At 46.0% G+C, this 23002-nt stretch overlaps 3 protein-coding genes and 1 long non-coding RNA gene across 12 annotated transcripts in view; 3 read left to right on the plus strand and 1 right to left on the minus strand.

Moving 5' to 3' along the window:
- Positions 1-5206, plus strand: part of LOC117585636 (ubiquitin carboxyl-terminal hydrolase 12) — a 23575-nt gene extending 18369 nt beyond the window's left edge. Inside the window, exon 3 of the mRNA XM_034275221.1 lies at positions 3563-5206. Within this exon, the coding sequence (XP_034131112.1) occupies positions 3775-5061 (1287 nt within the window). The 5' untranslated portion in view covers positions 3563-3774 and the 3' untranslated portion in view covers positions 5062-5206. The remainder of the gene's footprint in view (positions 1-3562) is intronic.
- The window catches only part of LOC117585650, a 15177-nt gene extending 2151 nt beyond the window's left edge, over positions 1-13026 (plus strand). Inside the window, exons 2-3 of the long non-coding RNA XR_004573928.1 lie at positions 10118-10432; positions 12860-13026. This is a non-coding gene — a long non-coding RNA (uncharacterized LOC117585650). The remainder of the gene's footprint in view (positions 1-10117; positions 10433-12859) is intronic.
- Positions 513-1022, minus strand: LOC117585646. Its single transcript, XM_034275234.1, has 2 exons — positions 950-1022; positions 513-887 (listed from the first exon to the last, which is right to left on the minus strand). Exons 1-2 carry the CDS (start codon positions 959-961, stop codon positions 513-515), a joined length of 387 nt encoding a protein of 128 aa, XP_034131125.1. The 5' UTR covers positions 962-1022.
- Positions 13027-13073: 47 nt separating the features above from the next.
- LOC117585630 (putative mediator of RNA polymerase II transcription subunit 26) lies at positions 13074-21944 on the plus strand. 9 transcript variants are annotated; one of them, XM_034275211.1, is made up of 7 exons: positions 13074-13778; positions 15156-15358; positions 16412-16730; positions 16785-16992; positions 17544-20129; positions 20262-20654; positions 20709-21944. In XM_034275211.1, the coding sequence occupies exons 1-7, from the start codon at positions 13175-13177 to the stop codon at positions 20728-20730; spliced, it is 4335 nt and encodes a 1444-aa protein (XP_034131102.1). In that variant the 5' UTR covers positions 13074-13174; the 3' UTR covers positions 20731-21944. The 9 variants fall into 9 exon arrangements, with proteins under 9 accessions (XP_034131102.1, XP_034131103.1, XP_034131096.1 ...); XM_034275212.1 differs by having other exon boundaries at positions 15156-15355; XM_034275205.1 differs by having other exon boundaries at positions 15156-16730.
- Positions 21945-23002: the final 1058 nt, after the last annotated feature.

The raw sequence follows: 23002 nt of genomic DNA on the forward strand, positions 1-23002 counted from the left end.
GTTCTATGCTATACTGCTGGGTGGTTCCTTTAAGAAGAGGGTTTTCAGTTGTTTTGACTCTTTCACTGTCCGAAAGTTTCTTAATTTTACTATACTTGAATACATTTTTATTTAAATCTTTTGGCACTGGTGACTCAGTTGTCTTTTGCTCCTGAAGTGATGTTATTTGGGGTGTTGCCTTCAGCACAGGCTGCGCATAGATGCCCAAGCAAACAAAGAGGCTGAGTAAGAGTAAGTGTGTGTAGATCTGCACTTACATTCGACTGCATTTTCTGTTGAGTTCTGTTTAGATTTCCCGCTTGGCAGAGAGTTTTATATTGGTGCTTTGAGTGATCGTTAAAGATTCATGAAATTCCCAGTCAAACAGAGAGCACTTTTGCATGGGCGTTAGGTGACAGCCAATCAAGCGAGTCTTAACGATCATTAAATAATTACCAATGATGTTTGTTGATTAATTTTGTGTTTATTTTGGTAAATAACATTTAAGTTATTGCATTTAACTAGGTCTAGGACTAGGTCTTCGCTAGAATTTTCAACAGCTTGGCACTGAGTCTGGGTCCAATAGAATCTGGTAAAAGGAAACAGTCATCGCCGTAAAGCGAATAACAATCGAAGGTTGCTTGCTCGACGTTAGTTGCGGGAGTAGGAGAATCCGCAATGAGATTATCCCTGGCTGGTGATCCTTTTAGAACAGTCAATAGCTTGGAGTCTTTTGTGGGTGATTTGGGGAGGATCTCGATTATCTCCTTTGGGGAATCCTGTGGTATCCTAGGAACTGCAGTTCCGGCTGTAGGTGTAGTCGTGCCCAGGGCACTGGAACTGTCAGGACTTCCAGGACTTAGCTTCAACCAAAGTAAGATGCTTATCAAAATCAGATAAACTATAACCTGTTAGGGAGAAAAATAATGCTAACTATCCTCTAGGACAAACTGTCATGATCTCTACTTACAATCGATTGCATTTTCAGTTGGGTTCTGTTCAGGTTTCCCAAATGCGAGTGAGCTTTATATCGCTGCTCTGGGCTCGTGGGAAATGCATAAAATTACCCAGAGAGACAGATAGCTATCGAGGCATTTGCTGCCCGCCTAGGTGATGAAGCGGCAGCTACTTGGTCTATAATTTCGCATTGGGCGTCGCTTTAAGATTGGGAAAATCTATTTTCAACTGTTACTAAGGTCTTTCGTAGGTTCCCTGATCTAGATATTGTATTTATATTTTTAGAAGATGACTATGATCGACATTTCCTCAGGGAATTATGATATTTAATGCATTTCTGCTTAGTCTGTCATTACCAATTGGTGATTCATTTGGAAGCCAAGTACATATTTGCATGGCTGAATATTTGATTTAATGTAAAATGAATCCAAAACTTCGCACGCGACCATGATTCATGGGCTGACAATGCATTAAATATGACAATATCAGTTAGAAGTTGAATATGCTTGCTGCCAAGCAAAGAAACATTATTTTCAGTCCTAGCAATTTTCCGTTCAACTATTGCTGCAGAAGTAGAGAACTCGCATCTTCTTCAGAGTTCTTAATTGAATTTAATCAAAATGTGCATAAATCCGAGCGAATTTGAGCGAATAACTGCAAAGCTGAAGTACAAGCGAAAAGTGCAAAAGGGAATCCCAAGAACATTGCTGTTGATCCCAACAGTTGTTGCGTTGCCCACCCTTCTCTCTCTCTCTCTCTCTCTCTCTCTTAAGCCCACTTTCACTCTGTCTCTGCCTCTCTTTCTTTCGCTCTCTTACTGTTTTTACTGTCACTGTAACTATGTGTTTCTCTTTTTCTCTCTTTGTGGGAGAAGGATGTGTCAATCGTCTAAGCGAAATTAAAACAATTTATATTGATTTTAGCTTAAAATGTTTATTACAAAAAACTTATAAATGTTCATATTCATAACAATAACAATTAATTGTCTCAGAGCTTAGATTTCATTCTTATAAATATAAAGGTTGAATAAAAGCTTTAAATATTAAAGCGTTTTACCCACAACTACTCCGTTGAACATGATTTGAAGCACAATTACTTGGAGTTACTTAGGATTAGACAATGGTTTAGCTAAATATATACATAAACTATCTTTAAGCTAGAATCTTCAGCAACTTGGCTGACAGATTATTCACTGGCTCCGACAAAGGACCTTGGCCTGCATTTGTTTTGTTTGATGCAACGATGAGAGGATAATCCAACGCGCCTTAACCCAAATACGTTCCCAAAAAGTGTTTGGAAATCCTGTCGATTCCTTAGTTTTGGTTTAGATGTGGCTTTGGGCGCTGCTACTGCTGATTGGAGGTTTCTCTGATGGTGTGGCTTCTCTTGGCTGTATTCGCTAACTGTTGATTGACTGTGCCTAACGCTATGGTTTTATAGTACTGTCTGACGTGAGTTCGATCTGGTCAACGTAGAGTGCATTGCCCATGGCACACACACGCCAAGCGGCGGCACTCGACACCGGAATTTTCCCAGACAGCGATTGTGAGAAAAATCACTAAACGATCCATAAAATTAAGGTCTATAAAATGGGAGCTATTTTTAGCTGTGACACTTCATCTTAAGCTCATTTGAACTGTTAACTTTAAGGGGTATCACGAAATCAAAGACAGGTATTCCATGTTCGTCTTTTTGGCGTCTGTTTTGCGCCAGAAATGCTCGGATTACATGTGAATTTGAATATGTGCTGAATCACAGCTGGACTTTGAGACTTTGATAACCATAAAAAAAGTGCAAATTAAAGACAATTTCGTGTGTTTATTTTGCAATTAAATAAAATTCCTCAGTGTAGGGCTAGAAAAGGCTTGGGACTAATAGTTGTCTAGTTGTCTCGATTGACTAATTGGAAGGCCAGACGGCCGAATGCCATCTGCAAAGTGAGAGCGAGAGAGGTACATAGATCGAGAGAGCTTAAGCGGCAGAGCTTTATGGATGCCGCTGCCAGCCGAAAGCAAACGAAACTGAGAGAGCAAGCGCGGGGGAGGGAGCTTAGATTTAAGTGAATGAAAGAAAGACGTAACAAAAAGAACCGAAAAGAAATGGTAAAGCTGAACCCGACTGCCGTGTGTGTGTAAGCATATGAAACAGTTACGGGTACAGTGGGCTGAACAGATTTAATTACGGCTGCGATACAAGCAAATAAACTGGGCGCCTTCATCAATATCTTATGTTTATTTCTGTGACAAAAACTCACTTTATTAACTAAAAATTAAAATTTTTAAAATTTAAACATTCTTCGTACATTCTGGTCTAAACAAAATTGATTCTATGTATAAAACTTAATGCAAAAACACTTTGTTTCAATAAATAATTTTCAAAGAGGGGATGCTAAAAAAAAAAAGAGTTAAAATTTTGAAGAAATGAATTCTTCATTTGCTTTTCCTTTGCGCATTTTAGTTGTAAAATACTTTGCTTTGTTTTTACTGTCTTTTTTTAAATGTAAATAAAAAAAAATGCAAGTTAAAAATAAAGCATTGTACGAATTAGAGTATTTTTTAATTTCTGTTGTTTGTGTTATGCGAAGCAAACTCACGTGTATCCCCTCTTCAAAATTATTTATTTTCAGACAGTATAAAAGTGTTTTGCGCCTCTGCCCTCTGCCCCCTCAAAACAAATATATAACGAAAGATACATATATATCGACATATAGGGAGGGGATACCGTAAATGATCCAATAACCAATAGACGATAGAACGATCCAAGAGCAGACGACTGCAAAAGCCTGCCACGGTGTGGGGTTTTCTGTACCGGTGTGCCACTGCAGCCCCTGGCGCTGGCATGGGCGCCAACGTCTCGCAGCTGGAGCGGGAGATCGGCTCGGATCTGTTTCCGGCCAATGAGCACTACTTCGGGCTGGTGAACTTTGGGAACACCTGCTACAGCAATTCGGTGCTGCAGGCCCTCTACTTCTGCAAGCCCTTCCGCGAGAAGGTGCTCGAGTACAAGGCGAAGAACAAGCGGCCCAAGGAGACGCTGCTCTCCTGCCTCGCGGATCTCTTCTACAGCATTGCCACGCAGAAGAAGAAGGTCGGCTCCATAGCGCCCAAGAAGTTCATCACGCGGCTGCGCAAGGAGAAGGAGGAGTTCGACAACTATATGCAGCAGGATGCCCATGAATTTCTCAACTTTCTGATCAATCACATCAACGAGATCATCCTGGCCGAACGGAATGCGGGCCCCACGCATGGCAACGGGAATGGCAATGGAAAGTCGAGCGGAGCGGGTGCCAGCACCTCCCAAATGGCCACCAGCACAGCCAGCAAATCGAGCTCCACTTCAAACTCCAATTCCAACTCGAACTCGACCTCCAACTCGACGACGACCAATGGGAACAGCAGCAACTCCACGGGCTCCCTGAATGCTGCGGCCACCACGAGTGTGCTGGATGCCAGCGGTGGTCTGACGGCCACCACCACGCCTCTGGTGCAGACCAACGGTGCCAATTCGGAGCCCACCTGGGTGCACGAGATCTTTCAGGGCATACTCACGTCGGAGACGCGTTGCCTCAACTGCGAGACGGTGAGCAGCAAGGATGAGAACTTCTTCGATCTGCAGGTGGATGTCGACCAGAACACCTCGATCACCCACTGTCTGCGGTGTTTCAGCAACACGGAGACCCTCTGCTCGGACAACAAGTTCAAGTGCGACAACTGCTGCAGCTACCAGGAGGCCCAGAAGCGGATGCGAGTGAAGAAGCTGCCCATGATACTGGCCCTGCACCTGAAGCGATTCAAGTACATGGAGCAATTCAATCGCCACATCAAGGTCTCGCATCGCGTTGTCTTTCCGCTCGAGCTGCGACTGTTCAACACCTCCGACGATGCCGTCAATCCGGATCGGCTGTACGATCTGACGGCCGTGGTCATACACTGCGGCTCGGGCCCAAATCGCGGACACTACATCAGCATTGTGAAGAGTCACGGCCTGTGGTTGCTCTTCGATGATGACATGGTCGATAAGATTGAGGCCTCCACCATCGAGGACTTTTATGGCCTCACCTCGGACATACACAAATCCTCGGAGACGGGCTATATACTATTCTATCAGTCAAGGGATTGTGCCTAGAGATCATCCTAAATCAAGTTTATGTTTGTTTCTTTTAAGACCAAAATTTTTAAAGACTATTACGCGTATATTCTGTATCTTGTCTATCCATAAAACTATTATCCTTTAACTTTGCTAATCAATAAAAGAAATGCATGCACGACAAGTGAAAGATGTTTTTCACCTGCAATTGTCTAGGTCTTGGTCTAGGTCAGGTCAGGGGTAGCCGCCCACTTCGGTTCAGTCAACTCAATTCAACTCTGGCTGGGGGCTTGCCGTTCTCGGTGGTCGGACGTCTACGAATATGAGAGATTTCCCAGTGCGACGGAAGCCTATAATTTTCTGTCGCACTTACAATTATTCTTGGGTAATATTAATTCCATTGAATTCCCCCCATTGATCACCGCACACAGGTGTTGTAAGAAGTTAATTACGATATTCCGATGCTCGGCGATACCTTGGATCTGTTACATCGTAGATTGTCGACTGCTTAGTCACGTAGTAGAGTGTGGCACGTGATGCACATGCATTTGCTCCATGCAAATGTTTGTCACATAAATCAAAGCTCTAACCATTTCTAGAGTTGCGAAATTCTCATGTCAAGTAAGCTGTGACTTAAGCGGTGGTGAGGTTGTTCCGATATTCTATATCTGTCTGGAATTGCGGCGTTTCTAAGTAACCATTTGAGGAGTTAGTCCGAAGCCATTAAGCGAGTTGCATGCAACATCTATGCATAGCTAATGGGTTAGCGGATGATCCAACCGTAGTTTCCCTTTTTTTTATTGAGCACGATTATGCAAGAGACAGTCCCCGGCGAATGCAACTGCAAGCTGAATTTGTGTATACGAGTATCTGTATCTTTTGTTGTACACATTTCAAGGCTCTTCAGTTACCGCGGTGCCTCTTGTCCAGTTATCTCCGTCCAGTCGTTAGGCAATGCCATAAAAATGCCAGGCATACAACAGGTTCAATGGAACCGAAGAAAGCCTGAAGGCATATTTATGTATGGGTTTTGCTAATGAAATCTACCATGAGGCCGGCAGTCAGGGTATTTATGGATGTATATGGCGGGTATAAAGTGGAAGAGTATATTAAATACGCATTTAACTTGCAGTAGTATAAAAAAAGACTTCAAAAATTAATCACATCTCTGCCTCTTTACCAGCACTCCAGCTGCTTGGTTGCTTATCCAAAAATCCACCAAAGAGTTGTTCCCTTAATGCTCTAAAGAATTACATTTTAACCCAAATGAATAACAACTTTGTAGAGCATTCAAAATTCGCTTCTTTTCAAGCTAATTTTTTGATCAATTTCATTACATTTCCCTGTGGCATGTCATTGAAAAGATTTACCAATTTGTACGATGGAGACAAGCGTTAAACGCCATTGACAACCGCCAGATGATGCCACAGCTAGACAGCGGCGGGGCAGAGCGGAACGAAGCGAACTGGAAGCTGCCACAGTTGCAAGCATTTCGCGGCTGCGTAGGCATCGGGTTTTTCTCTCATGTTTTTTTTTGTCGCCCATCATGTTTGTCGTTGGTGCTTGTGGCGCACTTGATCGATTGGCTTTATCTTATGGTCCGGCTAGACTATTCCGCATTTTATGGCGAGCGATAATTTCGCATGATTTCTACTTTCACTTTGTGGCAAAAGGAAAAACTCCACGCCACGCCACGACACTCCACTTCACGCTTTACGCAACTTTATCTTTCCGCCATGACTTCCAAAGAAAAATGCTTGGCATTTTCGATTTCGTCTCCCGTCTGGGAGATCTGAGACCAAATGCCAGTTGACATTTGACATATTGTCGCACGTCAAGGTCTGCTCTGGCAGCAGGAACATGTCGTTGTGCGGTTGTCAGGCCATGTTGCAACATTTCCTATGCCTCGTGCCATATGTTCTCCGTTTTTCTGGGGCACTGATTGTGAAATTGTCAATATGTTTTCGAATGTATTTATGTGCATGCGCCGGGAATAGGCAATTGTGATTTTGACAAGCTTCTGGAAAGTGTCTTTGTGTATCTCTTTTCTGGATATTACATTGATCAATATTTATGAAGGATATATTATTCAGATACATAGATTCACTACCCAAAGTTGTGTGCAAAAACTAGGCAGTATCTTTATCGCTCTGGCCGCGGACATAAATAAATGACATTTTTCTCGGTTTCCCCTGCCCCTCTCGAACTCCTCTGACTGTGAAAAATGAAGCCGCTCCCGCGTCTGAGTAAACACAGCGACAGTCCTCCATTTCAACGAGATGTCTTTAATTAGCTCGTTTGCCACATGTGACGCCCCTCTGTGGCACCCTTTCCCTCTGTTGTTTCTCCCTTGTGGGATCGTTGGAGATTTGTCATGAGGGCCCCTGACATAATTACGGCCTGTTTGGAAATTAAATATGTCATTAAATGCTCTTCAATAATATTCTGCTGTCGTTGCATGTGGAAAATGATAAATGACCAGAGAGACAGAGTAACCTGAAACCTCTTTGGATATGTCTACGGTGTTCACAATGTTATTCAAATTTTATGGCCAACCAAAATAGGAGCCTCCCTGCCTCCGACTTGGCGTCATCTCTTTATTGCGTCTTTGGTTATGCGCAGAAATATTCGCGCAGCATGGGATGGGCACTGGATGCCTCTTAGCCCAGGAGGCAACAAAGTGCAACCTCTCGTTGTGGAGCTGCTGCTAGAGATGGACCCACCGCAAAGGCAAAAAAAACGACGCAGCTCTGTGCATTTTTTGTTTGTTTTTTGTTTACTTTGGCAATTTTATTTGTGTGTGGTGCATGACTATTAAGATGTGGGAGGTCAGCAGAATGCTCGTACTAATATCCCAGGGTGGATTTCATGCTAATTCGAGTCCGACTGTGGGGGGCGGCTCAAGCACTGTCAACCAAAGATGAGTCATTCCTGTGACTGCATTTGCGGACACAAAAATAAATTCAATTAAAACTCGGAAAAACAAAGCGGGAAACGAATCAATAACCGTAGAATTTGTGGCGCCACCTAAAAGTATGCCCCTAGTTCTGGCCTGCATCTCGTTCTCTTCTCTCTCTGAGGCGTTCCCTGTTGAATTTAGAGTTCCTCTCTCTCTCTCTCTCTGTGATCGTTTCTGCTCTGTTTGGTATTTAAATGTGTGGATTATGAGCATGACCTGTTCCCCAGATACTCGTAGATCCAACGCCTACACTTGGTCGCCTCTCTGCTCTGTCTCTGAAGCTGACAATAATTAATTGAAAAATAAAAAGCTGGGGTTTGCAAAAATGTGATACGAGTAGATACGAATCCGCATTATATTCCGCTTCTGTGTGGGTGATACTTTTCGTATCTACGTGTAAACAAGCCAATTGTTGTTCATTGAAATCCACATTTGTGTTGTGTTTTCTCTACCTCTGGCTCTGGTTTTGTTTGTTGTTTATTCAGTTAAGCGCACTTGGATAAACAGCTGACATATGAATGAGCATTTCTGCCCGAAAGAGTGGGAATCTAGAAGGTAGGGGAAACTCTGGTGTCTCATTTACAGGGTGCCTAGTGCTCTGGGCATCTGTATGCATCTGATGCATACTTAATGCAAGTTCATGCCGTTCCATTGTATTCGAAGCGATTTCCCAAAAAGGGAAAAGGGAAGTACAATTTATGTGCATTTTGAATAGTTTTATTGGAAAAATGTAGTACGCTCCACCGACTGCTGCCTGATTGTGTCTGATCGTCTGCTTGTAATTGTTAATGAGGCACTTGTGCCTCCCCCCTCGCATATCGGTATCTGTGATATCATTTTATGTTTTGGTGTTTGGTTTCAAGTGGCAGTCAGTCCGTGCCAAGAGGTCGGGGCAGATGTTTGCTTTAGTTGCAGCACGTGCAAACACATGCACCCTCCCTCGAATATGGGAACTCGATCCTCATCCTGCCGGAAGCCCCGAAGATCTTTCCCTTTGCCACCCTCAAAGAATGATTGGAATGGTTTGTTTGAGCCTGTACAAAGTACTCACTTGTTTTTCCACTTGAGTTGCTTCATTAGTCTTGGGGAATAAATCAAAATCCGCAGTTGATTACATTTCCAGATGGTCTGTGGCCTATGCATACAATTTATGATCGTATCTAGATGGCTGCTAAGCTCTTTGATGCCATTTGAATGATGAGATCTTTGCAGCACTTTGAAAATAGTAGTTATGGATAGAAATTACTATGTACATTAAAGTATATTCCATTCCAAGCATATTTTATGAGAGGATCTTCCATTAAGTCTCTCAAAAATATCTTTTATCAGAAGTATTTTTCAACAGAATTATTTTAAACTTCTATGAAAAGAATCTTTTATCAGAAATATATCTTCTGCTAGAGGTATATCTTATCTATCTACTCTTTGTCTATCTACGAATGTTATCTTCTATTCACTCTCAAAATAATATCATATACATGAAGACCTCTACTACTCTCAGCATCCACACCAGGCACACCCACACCCACACCCGCACTGCACTTGCTGCTCCACAAAAGCATCCATGAAGCTTTGCCGCTGGTGTTCGCTCTCGTTTTCACTTTTCGCTCGAGCATTTCTTTTTGGGGTTAATTCCCCCCGCTGCACATTGTATAATGTATTCCGATGCGCGGCTACAGTTACGACTACGGCGTACCCGTGCCCGTACTTCGTGCGTTTTCGGTTCGCTTTACAGTCCGCTCACACAAACACCCATGCAGTGCCAGTGCTCCGCACATATACACCCCATAGATAATGGGGAGGCGCCGCCCTATCCCCCACACACATAGCTAGACCCGGAGAGTCTCGTCGTTTCGTAGTCGGCTGCCTCGCCGCTTTGTTGCTGTTGTTGCCTGCTGCTGTCGCTGTCGTGGATGTCGTCGTGGTCGTCTGGTCGTCGCTTGCGCTCGCTCGCGTTTTTTTCCCGTCAGTCAGTCTCCTTGGGCTTGTGCAACTGTGAAAATGTGCGGAGCATCGTCGTCGTAGTCTTCGTGAAAAAGAGACCTTTTAGTTTCCATATACATCTACATATATGTGTATATTATTTTCATTTCGTTTAATTTGTTTACGCGCTCGTTTGTCTATTGTGCAGTGAAGAAAGATACTTTAGCCCAATCAAAGCTAAACAGAAAACAAAAACCAACAACAACTTAAACAGCTACTAACATTAATTGTGCGTGGGCCATGCCTGAGTGAATTATCTGCCAGAAACGCCACAGATTGGCCACAATCTCAAGTGCATCCGTATATGTATCTCACATCTCACTCCCTGTGTCTGTGTCTATAGCTCTGTGTGCCTGTGTGTGTCTCAGTGTGTGTTTAAACGAACAAAGCGAAGCGAATTCATCGACAAAGGGAATGCTCTTTGAACACCACAAACATTTGGATTATCTAATACCATACATTGGATGGGTAAATTAAACTAAAGCAAGAGTTTCCCCAGTGTATATATTTACGAGTTTTCTGCACCACGAAATGAGATCATCTGTTGTTTGGGTGCAACGGTTCTGGCATAGGCAGGGGGTTGCTTGCACAGAGTTTTTCTTATCTTATCGCTACACTCAGGTGGCAATACGAAACGGGCATGCCGAACGGGTTTATTCACGCCAAATCAGAGCACTTTGACATGCTGATAAGATGCCTTCAAAATAGTAGAAAGTAGTTTTGATGAATCGATTTTGGATTAGCTACAAAAAAGATGCATCTCCACTTGGTAGCTAATCTATACATATATTTGAACGTAGATGTGGCTGCCTAACAATAGTGTTTGTATCTTCAAGAACTTTCTCGGAATGTGCCTCTCCCAGTCGCATCTCAGCCTATTCCTGCATACACCTTTCCGACGTACCTGCCCCGCCATGGCCATTGTAGCTCGGCATACCAAAAGCTACTGTATCTCCGCAGCTACTGTATCCGTGCGTCTGTTTTTAGTTAGCTTTTGCAAATAGCTTTGACCTTTTCTTCTTCGACTTCCGCGTCGATATGCACACATGCGTTTGATGATTTCGTAATTGCAACAACAAAATAGAAACAACGTCGAGAAACTGCAATTGCGAATGCCGCTCTACAGATGCATTTTCCTTTCGCTGCCTCATTTAATTGTGGGCTCCGTCGTGCGCCTAGAGGGCCAAAGAGTTTTCTAGGCATTTTCCATTACCAATGTAGGCCAACAAGTGCGTTGAACTAAAAGCCAGAACAGAGCGGAGCGGAGCCGAAGGCAGGGGCAGAATCAGCGCCAGAAGCTGACGTCAGATTGCACTTGGAAAATGGGAAAATTATGCGTCCTGCCTTTGAAAATGAAAGAAGATGAGCACCGCTAGACACACAGCTTCCCTGGAAATAAGTTCAAAATGTGATTGAACGAACCTGCCCCCCCCCCCCCCCCCAGCAGGAGTACTGAGTGGGGAGACTGTACTTGCCGCTTGTACACGCGGCACGCACTGTTTATTTCTGTTTTTGTTGTTGCAAGGTGCAAAGAGAAATCCAAATGAGTTGCGTGCAAAATCGAAATGCGAAATGCATGTGCCACGTGCACTGTGGCAGTGCCTCGGGGTCTGTTTATGGTTTCCAGAACTTCTGGCAGCGGGAGCTGGAGCGTGCAACGCGCTTATCGGGGGGATGCTTAAATGGCACGTGAATGTTTTTCCTTCTGCCATTTGCTTCTCCTTTTCTTTTCGTTTCTTTGAGTGTTTTTCTTGAGTGTTGGTGTGGGAGGGGGGGGGGGGGGGGCGCTGAGAGGTTTCGTGTTCCTTGGCTGACTGCCAGCTGCCAGTGGCAGCAGGTCCTTGCTGCGCCTGAGCACTCCTCGAATTGCTGGGGTTCGTTCCTTCGTTCTTCCTGCTGCTCACGTTCTGTGGCTGTGTGTGCCATGGACTTTCTCTTTCCGATATTAGGGTATTTTTCCACTATTGCGCATTTATCCTGTTGCCCCCCCACAGGACTCTGACTCTTGCCCCAAGCATTGGGTGGCCCTTTGTCTGAAAGTTGTAACACGAAGCCATCACATTTTGGGCGTGTCCCAAAAGGAACTCCTATTATGTTCATGCAGTTTTCTGTTCGGATCTCAGAGATCTACTCATAGATGCTGCCAGAATCTCTTTGGGGTGATGTCAATCATCAAGTATGCCAGATATTTTTTATTTTGTGGCTCTAACGAACACCTGGCTCTTCTTGATATTTTCTTGTTCTTTTTCTTGGCAGCAAGACCCCTCATGTGCGCTGTAGATAGATTTCAATAGCAAACATTATGACACATTCACACAGTTTGGCTCTTTGTCTGCCAAGTTAATAATGAACTTGGCTAAGATTTTTGCAGCCAAAAAAATTATATTAAATTTAGACACCATTTAACGCTAGGGCCCAAGGCGAAAAATCGCAGCCCTGTAGAGCAGGAAAACCATTTCCTTTGGCCGGAAATTTATGCGCATAAATTAGGAGCCTTGACTGGAGGGCCTAACGAGCATTTAAACGAGGCCTGAATGCAGTTAATTTGGCTGCTAACATGCCGAAATGCCAGGCCTCGTTTTGAGGTTGGCCAAAAACTGCAGCGGCCGTAAATCGTATCCTCGGAGACGTTCCACATTTTGTGGCAAAGGGAGCTTTGTTTATTACAAATGCTGTTGTTTGGACAAGATAATTTTAGACAATTTTTGTGCGCTAGAAACTCCGCGCGTAAAGTTTACCAACGAAAAACCCATATAAAAATCTCGACTGCAGAAAACTCGTAAATTATTTTTATACACACCCAAACAGAAATTGGGAGAAACTTTTTCAAATGTACAGAACACCACAACCATTTGGTAAATCTATATATAATTTATATACATATGTGTCGTATAGAGAGAGAGGAAAACTTGAGGCAAAACAACATTTATAAATAGCGGGGAAAAGGAAAGAAAAACTACAAAGAAATCAAAATGAAAAGTGCAGCAAGCAAACAACAAAATGTGTAACCAATCAATGGAGTTTGAACCCTTAAAAAATATCCAAGCCAACAACTAAAAATAATCAACAAAACCAAAACCAAAACCAAAACCAAAGAGAAAAGAATCAACAGCAGAACTTGGCAACAGCAGAGGCTGGCAGCAGCGTCACTGCGTTGGTCCAGGCCAGAAATAAATCCACCGGCAACATTCGGGCGGGCATTGCAACTAAATGTTGTTGCTCCTGCTGGCATTCATCATGCGATTCGTAGACATTTCCAAAAGATGTGCGGCCTGCTCCAGGGCCGGCATTGATTGCCCCCACAATGGCAACAACAACAACAACAACAGCAGCAACAACACACGCAGCGATGCCAATGGCAATACGGCCATGGCCCCAGCGACATGTTGGCAACATGTTGCCACGGCTTCAGCCAGCAACAGCAACAGCAGCAGCACCAGCAGCGGCTGTGACAGCAACAGCTCCTCCAAGGAGAACTACTATGCCCCGCAGCAGCGACATCAGCAACATTTGGGTGTGACACCGCAACAACTGGAGCAAATACGCTTCTACCAGCGCATGCAGCAGCAGCAGTTGCAACTGTTGCAGCAGCAATTGTTGCAGCGGCGTCGCATGCAGCAGCAACTAAGGGATCAGGGTGTTACAGCTAAAGCCACAACCACAGCGGGCTTGACCTGCAATCAACAGTATCTGCGGCAACAAAGATTGCAACAGCAGCAGCAGCAACATCAACAGCAAAGATATAGCGCCAATGATAATGACTATCTGAACAACAATATTAACAATCAGAATAATAATCTGATTGTGGGTCAAGGTGCGACAGTAATTTAAGACTTTTATTTAATTTTATATTTAAAATAGTTCCCTGAGGAAGGGAGGTACTCTCTTGGGTTCCATTTAAATGGAAATATGTTGCAGATTATCCACGAAATTGATTGATTAAATATTTGACAGGCCAAAGAGCTTAGTCAACATTTGTCCAGTACTCGAGACGGGACTTTTGTACTTTCAATTAAGTTCAATTGAGCGGCAGCTGGCTCAAGGCATGGCCATTGCCCCTCTCAGCATACATCGTATGACTGACTGCATGTACAATACATACATATTAATGTACATATAAATATGTATATCTATGTATACATATACCCATATCTACACACAAAATGCATTAAAAGTTCTTTTTTTAATATGTCTGTAATCTTGCGCATGGCCCAAATATGAAATGGAAAGAAAGACATTTCATATTTTTTGAGGAAGGGAAAGATGCGGCATAACACTGAAGGCAGAGACGTACCAGAGGGAGTGTAGGAGAGGCATGTGCAACGGCAGCTTTGCCACTTGTCTGTAAAGTTTCCCCCGATGTCGGACGGGAAGATCTTTTCGAATAATCTTTCATGTCTGCACTTGCTGGCAGGTTTCCCCTTCTGCTTTTCTGGTGATCCGTTTTTGTTTATTGGATCATTTTTCGAGTTAATTTTAAATGTAAATTCTGTTGTGGATGGATGGGAATTACATAAAATGGCCGACAATCGATTGAAATGCGGCAAATGAGGACAGGGCAGGGCAGTGCAGTGCAGGCTTTAATTCTCCTTTTTCTTGGCGGTAAAGTTACCGTCTTTGGACATGCAACACTCTTTGGAGCCTTCAAAGTTTAACCTTTAATTGCCTTTGGGGCACAGACAAGTTGCAGTTGCATGTGGCATGTGTCAGAGCAGCAAGAGCAAAGAGAGAGAGCGGAAAAACTGTGACATTTTTGTATTGAACTTTTTGTGTGTGTGACACCGACAGCGTGCCTGGCACCCCGTGGCCCACCCTCTCTCAGACATATAAAAATAATTTTTACAACTTTTTCATCTCCATCTCCATGTGTCGCCCGTGCCCCGAACGAAACTTATTTGCTAGACTAGTCCTGGGATCGTAAAAACTAATTGAAACATGCCACGGTCGATGCTGCCCCTGGCAGGTTTTATAGCCCAGAAATGTGTGTGTGTGTGGCACACACTAATGTCCATTTGATGCGAGGAAGGTGCAAATGAAAATGGGAATAGATCATTAGCTGGAGTGTGGAGACTGCCGCACGCGGAGCCAAGTTCAGTGTCAGGGCTAATGGATAGTGGGTCTCCTTTTAGGGGATTATCTGGATGTGTCTGCGGTACTAATGCTTGGAATTATCTCTCTCTCTTTATTGCAGGAACCTTGAAACTTCGACGTGGCATGACCGAATTCTCAACAAACAACGATCACAGGCAACCGCATTTCATCTCCGCATCTCAGCAAAAACCGCTCCAGAACTCACCCATACACCAGACTAATCCCCATCAGCAAACGCAAACGCAAACGCAACCGCCCCATCATCCTCATTTGCTTCAACGCTTAGCCCAACAGCAGCAGCAGCAACATCGTCAGCAGACCCTGCCCCACAGCAAGCAACAGAACGGCAACACGGCTGCCCACATTGGCCTAGGATCGTCTCCACATTCCCCCACGCTCGGCTACAGGAATCCCCTGAACAGTCCCACAATCACCAGCAACAATTGCTGCTCCCCCTTTGGCAACACGGCGGCTCAGACGACAGCGGGCAAACGCTACCAGCAGCAGCTGACCGATCGCCTGCTGCAGCAGCAACATCTGCAACACTGCCAGCAGCAGCAGTTGCAGTCGCTGGGAGTAGTCGCCGCTGGTGGTGGTGGTGCAGGCAGCGATGAGGAGGACTCCGTCAACGAGGAACTGAGCGAGGAGAGCCTCAAGCAGAATGTGGCCATTGTCCTGAGCAATCTGGACAGGTACAACAACGCCCTACGCAGCATCATACTGAATGAGCAGCTGAGCGGCATCAGTGGCAGTGGCAGCAGTAGCCTCCTTCTCGACAGCAGCAGCAGTCTGCTGTGCTGCGACAACGACAAGAATTTTGCAGGCAATCAACGTTGCAACAACAGCAACAACAACAACAACAACGTGTGGGGCAAGATGGCAGCCACACCGGAATCGGACTACAACAGCAATGCCACAACGCCGGGCGGCAGAAGTGGCAGCGAGCAGCAGCAGCAACAAATTGGGGTAGGTGGAATGCTTTGTGGTAATGGTGGTGGTGGCGTTACTGGTGGTGTTGGTGGTGGTGGTGGTGGCAACAATCTCAACTGCTCGCTGGCCTCGTCGCACGACTTTACTCACGACAATTCCGATTATCAGTGGTTCCTGGACTACGGCTATCGGGATGGCTGCAGCGGCATGCAGCGCAGTGTCCTCAGCTCCCTCTCGGCCTCCTACAATGCCATGGGGGATCTCATCTACTACGAGGATCTGGCCAAGAATCTGGACGCCAATCTGGCCGAGGTGGATATGGAGAGTTTTCGTGCCGAGGATATCCACTCGCTGCTCTCGCAGCTGCCGGCCTACTGCAAGAGTTTGGGCGGTGCCAACAGTCGCCTGCAGCAGTCGCTGCTCCTCCAGCAGCAGCAGCAGCAGCATTTGCAGCAGCAGCAGCAACAGCAGCAGCTGGAGCAGAGCAGCAACAGCAACAACATGATGATGATGCCACACAACATGATGTCGCAGACATCCACGACATCCACCAATGAACTGATCGACAATTCCTTCTGCAAGTCCGAGCTGCTCTTCTCGCCCGTTCGGGAGTCGCACATCTCCGTGGACTCGCTGGACATGGATGCGTATCCGGATGAGGGCGAGATAGTACTCACCTGCAACAAGGATAACTACACCATAGCCTTCGAGGGCAGCGTCCTCTACTCGGACGAGAGTTTCTATGGTTAGTAGAGTGCAAGTCTCAAGCGATAAATCCATCTAAAATATCATCTTTCAGAACCCAATGACATGGCGCTGAGGAGCAAACAGAACTGCATCAATTTGCACAGCAATCTGGAGGATATTGTGAAGCGCAACAAGGCCCTGGAGGTATCCATGTCACGCTCGGCCCAGGCATTCCATCCACTGTGTCCACCCATGTCGCCCAAAGCCACAGCCACAGCCACAGCAGCAGCAACATCTGCAGCAGCGGCAAAACTTCAGCGGTAGGTTCACACACACACACACAAAGACACTCTCACACGCACATAATCCTGTGTTCCTGAGTTGGTTTCTGCTAGAGAGAGAGCCAAGATCCAAGAGCTTCCCATGGTCGCCGTACCCGCAGCAATCATCAGCGATCGGCAGCGGGCGGATGTGTGTTTGCTGCCCGCCTGGGGTCACATCAATTGAGTTTAATTTAGTTTCATTTGCTGGAATATAAACGGAATGCCCCTGCCTGGGGGAGATTTCCATATACATAGGGTATTTTTTTTGCTGGCATGTGTTGCCTCTGGCTCAGGCATAAAAGTTAATCCCAAAGAAAAACCAATTAACCCGCGAAAAACTCATTCATAAGCAGATTAAACCTGAAGGAAAATCCCTAAATTATTGTGCAAATAAACCAGCAAGGAATAAACGCCAACACAGGCAGGTAGAAGGCAGACAGAAGAGACCTCCCTCTGGCAGAGACCAATTCCTACCTGTAATCCCTTCATTCCGCCAACAAAAACTAACATTTGTAATCTCAATACACTGGATGTGTCTGGGTCTAAAGACGCTCGGTATTTCTTGTCTCGCCCGCACGCAGATATCCCTCGGGTAACAACAACACGGAGACCATCACCATCACACGACATTTGCCGCAGTGCAGCGTGCGGAAGAGCAGCAGTCTGCCGAATCTACAAAGCGAGGAGACATTGCCAATGACACAAGAGCAGCAACAGGATCGGCAGCAGCAGCAGCAGCGAGTGGAGCAGGGAGCCGCTCCTTTGAATGTCTCACAGGCCATCAGCACCTCAACAATGGAGTCATGCAAGTCGCGCTCGAGGAACCTGCTGCCCATGTGCCAGATGCCCATATCCATAAGCGTTTCCATCTCCGAGAGACTGCAACAACAAACAGATCTGCAGCAGCACCATCACCAGCAACAGCAGCAGGTCACACCCACATCCCATCAGCAGCTGCCACAGCATCAGCAGCAGTCGCATCGTCACAAGCATCATCGCTGCAGTTGCTCCCACGAGAGTCAGAACTTTTGCTCTGGCTCCGTCTCCTCGGGCAACTCCTCCAATCCGCCAGCCTTCAATCTAGTCAAGCTCTTCATCAAACAGAAGAGCACCAGCAGCGGCCACGAGGAGCCGCTGCTCGCCCAGGCCAGCGCCCACACCTGTATGGATGTCTCCTCGGGCTGTTGGCCCTCCAGCGATGCGGCCAGCTCGAGCAGTGGCTCGCTGGAGCAGCGTTTGCGCAAGAAGAGCATGAACGACTCGGGCAAGGGGTCGGCCGTCAGTCGCCACGACGAGGAGGAGGAGGAGGAGGGCGGACACTATGCGGATCAACAGACGCCCCCAAAGCAGCGTCAGCTGAGGGCACGAGCCGATGCAGTATTCTATGATGATGCAGCCAGCTCGAGTTCCACGGGCTCCCTGACGGCCACCAACTCGCCGGCTCATCGTCGTCGCAGCATGCCGCTGCGGAATCCACAGCTCTATCAGCTGGCGGCAGCTCAGACCTCGACGGCCAGTCAGATGTCATCGGAGGCGAGCACAGAGGAGCAACTGACGCAGGTGCCGCGACGTGGCGCAGAGGCTGCCACCACACGGCCCCTGTCCTGTGCGTCCAGCTCCGAGATGATAACACGCTCCATGCAGACATCCTGCGGATCGTTGAGCACCACGCGCAGCAGCCTGAGTGAGCGATACAGATGCGTGCCGCCCTCCTTCCTGGAGAAGCTGAACAATCTCGGGGAGCAGCGGCAGGCGCCCATCTATGTGATCTATCCGAATTACGCGCTGCCCGACTTGGGCTTTGTAAAGACCACAGCCGCCACCCCGGACGTGATCTTCTCGCCCTTCAACTACAAGATGACGCTGGATGGAACAGCGAACAGCTCCGGATCGCTGAAGAAGCCGCGCAGCGGCAACAGCACCAGCAGCAGGCAGAGCATCAACGAGGATGAGCTGTTCAAGACGATGGACTACAAGCACATTGCCGACTGGCAATCGCTGGCCACCCTGTTGCCAGTGGAGTATCGCCGGCGGCTGCAGCACATTCCCGAGGTGAAGCAACTGGTGCGACAACTGGACGCGGATCTCGCCCAGCGGCCACTGTTCTGTATGTCTCCGCCACTGCGGAGGAATCGCACACACATCTGCGACTGTGCCAAGTACTTCCAGCAGACGCAGGCGGGCCATGGCCAGACCCAGCTGCAGGACGAGGGCTCCAGCTCGGGGTCCAGTCAACCGCCCAGCTCGGGCTATCGCGGCTCTTCCACGCTGCTCACCGACTCCGAACTGGATGCGGATGCGGATCCGCTGAAGCAAATGTATGTCTACCAATACGATCAGCAGCAGCAGATGCACACAACGCCACCGCAGCCCATGCCCAGGAGCATCCTGCGCAAGGCCAACTCTGCGCAGGCGCGCACCAAGCGAAATTCCATGATCGAGGGCGGGCAGCAGACGCAGAAGATGTCCAAGCTGGAGAAGCGACGCAGTCTGCAGGAGCCGCCCTACAACTACGCTCTGGGCTCCACCGATGAGCTGCTGGCCGATGTGTTTGAGGAGGAAGAGCAGCAGCAGGCACAGGCCCAGAGTCCGGCGGTGAAGCAGCGGCTTTCGCGCAAGGATCTGGACGCCAGGGCACGGGCGGAGAACTTCCTGGCCAGCCTGCCACGCTCCGAACTGAAGTATTATGCAGAGATTGCCTCCATCTTGGAGACATCCGGCGAACACGTGCAATACGATGCGGCAGCGCTCAAGAAGGAGGTCAGCCGCGTGCTCAGTCAGCAGAAGAAGGTGTCGTTCACCGATGAGGCGGCTGCCGCCGCTGTCACGGCCCTCACCGGCGATGCCAAGCGCTTCTCGACGCCGCCCAATTCGCCCAACATTTCCATGGCGGCAGCAATGCAGCGACGCGAGACCCTGGATGTGATGGAGCAGCGGAAGATCGAGAGCAATCGCTTCAAGCGTCTGCAGATCCAATGGGAACTGATGAGCAAAGACTCGAGCATGCTCAAGGAGCTGGCCTGTGAGGCGGCGACCAAGAGTGGCGGCTCCACGCCCACCTCGACCAACTCGACGGGCTCCAATTCGGCGCCAAGATCAAGGATACCGCGACCAGTTAGCTACCCAGCGGGCAGGTCAGTACTCAAAGCAAAGAACTCCATTTCGCACTGTGAAATTTTATTTATTTTTTGCAATATTTTGTTCTAAATTTTGATTTGTTTTTGTTTCCAAATTTTTGCATGAACAAAATGTTACGTTTGGTGTAGAAGTTCTACACCCACATCGACGCGTACTGCCGCCACTGTGGTGGCCAGCCCGTCACCTGCACGTGTGTCCGCACCAGCCAAGACTGTCACTAAAAGCCACAACAAAACTCTGTCTCTTTTGTCCTCCCCGCGTTTAAGTAGACTAAGCAGCGCCCAGCAGGATGCAGCCAATGGAGGCAAGCCCAGCAGCAGCACACGATCGCCCAGTCGCATTGTACCCCCCAAGCGGTATAGTCTGGCGGGCACACCCACACACACACACACACCCACACCCACATCCACACCCACATCTGCGCCGGCAACAGGAAGGGCGCGCACGCCCACCAATCGAGTGGCAGTAACGGCGCCCAATACGCCAAAGCGACAGGCAGGAGGAGTTGCCCCATCGCCCAGGTGAGTAATCTGTGACGTGTCATGAGACAACAAACTAATCTTTGGCCTTTACAGACCCACCTCGCGAGTGCGTTGAGCGTCCACACACGAGTCCAAGACCAGGTCCAGTCATCCCCAATTAGTCAGCGGCGGACATTGAAGCGAATTACTCAACAAAACATATTCAACAAAAAGCAAAACAAAACAAAAATTAACAATGAAACATTGTAAAATTCTAGACTTAAGGCTTTTTGTGTGCGTGCGGCTCTACTGCTTACATATGTGCATGTGCCCCCCTGGAAAGTGATATATAGAGAGGAATCTGAGAAGGGATCGGCTGAGAAAAAGAGTTAGAGGGGGATATATTGAAGGGTCCGAAAGTGATTGATATTATATTGCGTTGCGGGAAAGTAGCTGAAATTTCTTTTTTTACAAACTATACATACTGAAAAGTCTATACATATGCCAAGTACGCGTAACTTAAACAAATATTTTGATGTATATACACACACACACACACACACACACACAGAAGCAACATATGCATATGCATATACATAAACACATATGTATACATAGACGCTTTTTCCACTAGCCTACTCAGAAGATAGGAGATACAGATACATTTCGCATACGAAAAGGAAAACAAACAAATTGAGGAAATTGTATAAAATATTTTCTATAATGCGGCAGCATACTCGTATAGTAAATAATCGACCAGCAATCGGAGTAAAAGAAGGCAAATGAAGGTTGGAAAAATCAGACCACACAGAGATATTGGCTCAAGATTGGCTGAAAATGATATTTGATCCAGGGTGTATTTTCTTGCTTGTCGGAGATATTAAGAGGGGGGTACGCAGCGGATGACGGGAATAGTTTTTTCCACAATGGCCTTTCAACCACTAGCTTTGCAGTTTATGATTTTCTGATTTGGTTGCGTGTTTTATTTATGCCGAGACTTTTGTTTATAACGAAACGAGCCTTTGCTGCTCTCTCAAAGTGATTTCAAATTGTACGATATATGATTACCCATACTATTAATCTTACTACCTATGTACTTTCATTTGTAACTATTTAAAGCCTATCTGTCTTCTATCCACTCTATCTATGACATAACTATAATTTGTTTTATTTAACTGCTGGAAGACATCCATCTATCTAATTTGTAAGCCCAACAGAAGTCAAAACAGAACACTTTTTCTATCCTTAATTGTATAGCTATTCTTATATATGGTATATACTATATTATGTATTACGTATGGAGCGGAAGAAACACAAACACACACATATTATAGATTTTGCGGGAGCATTCAGATGGAGTATCACCAAATGCGGGATATGCGGGAGTATAATTATGTATTAAACAACAACAAACAAACAAAAACATTGTATAAAAATACAAAAATCAATAAAAAATATTAATAAACATGCAAAAAGTATTACGAAAAACCAATTCGAAATGTTATTTCCACTGCCTGGACATATCTTTAATGTTCCAACTGCTTAAACTTCATTATTTTAATGGAAAATGCCTCAAATGATAGAACAACATAATTGTATAGGTCCCAGTTCTTGGAGTGAGCATGTAGAACTCTCATCTTGGGACGACTACAAAAGAGAGGTTAGAGGTTAAAAGAAAAACAGAATATCCATTAGGAGCAACCTCCTAATATCTGTTTATTGTTTTTCTAAAATATGCCTAAGATATTACAAAAGAAACGAGTTGTTAACATTATATAACACACAGCATATGGCCTGAGGAGCCACTGTCTGTTCAGTTTCACAAGAATTTTGATTGGAAGAATGGGCATCTCGATATTTAAATGAAAGAAATGGTCACGACGTGTCCAGCCCGGATTTATTCGTCAATGTACTGAGTTCACTCATCTACATGGTATCAGCATTATGCAGAATGTCATGTTGCAATGTTATTTGCCTCGTATCTATCTGACAAAGAGCCGTGAAATAAATATGTAATGGGATTCAAGGGATATCTTGATGTAGTCTATGAGAGAGAGCGAAAATGATTGCATTGCGGTAGCCATCGGTCCTGGAAACAGGTCCAGTGCCTCCTTGGAGCCCATCTTTGGAGTTCAGTCGTTGTTCAATAAAGTTGAAAATGCTATTTGCAGCTCTAACATTAGCCATGACAGGCAGAAATGAAGAAATGAAAAATGAAGAAATGGCAACTCAAAGTTGCTGTCTTCAACTTTGGCATTTTTTTTTTAACATTTGTTTGTATGTTTTGGCAATATTTTTAGATGTGAAATCGTTAGCAGCATTTGTTCTTAACAAAATTATCTATTAGTCATGGAATTTTATTGTATATTTTATAGCTATATTGGTCTTGACTAAGTCCAAGTCGCAGT

The sequence above is a fragment of the Drosophila guanche genome, unplaced genomic scaffold (assembly GCF_900245975.1).
Source record: "Drosophila guanche unplaced genomic scaffold, DGUA_6, whole genome shotgun sequence".
NCBI lineage: Eukaryota > Metazoa > Arthropoda > Insecta > Diptera > Drosophilidae > Drosophila > Drosophila guanche.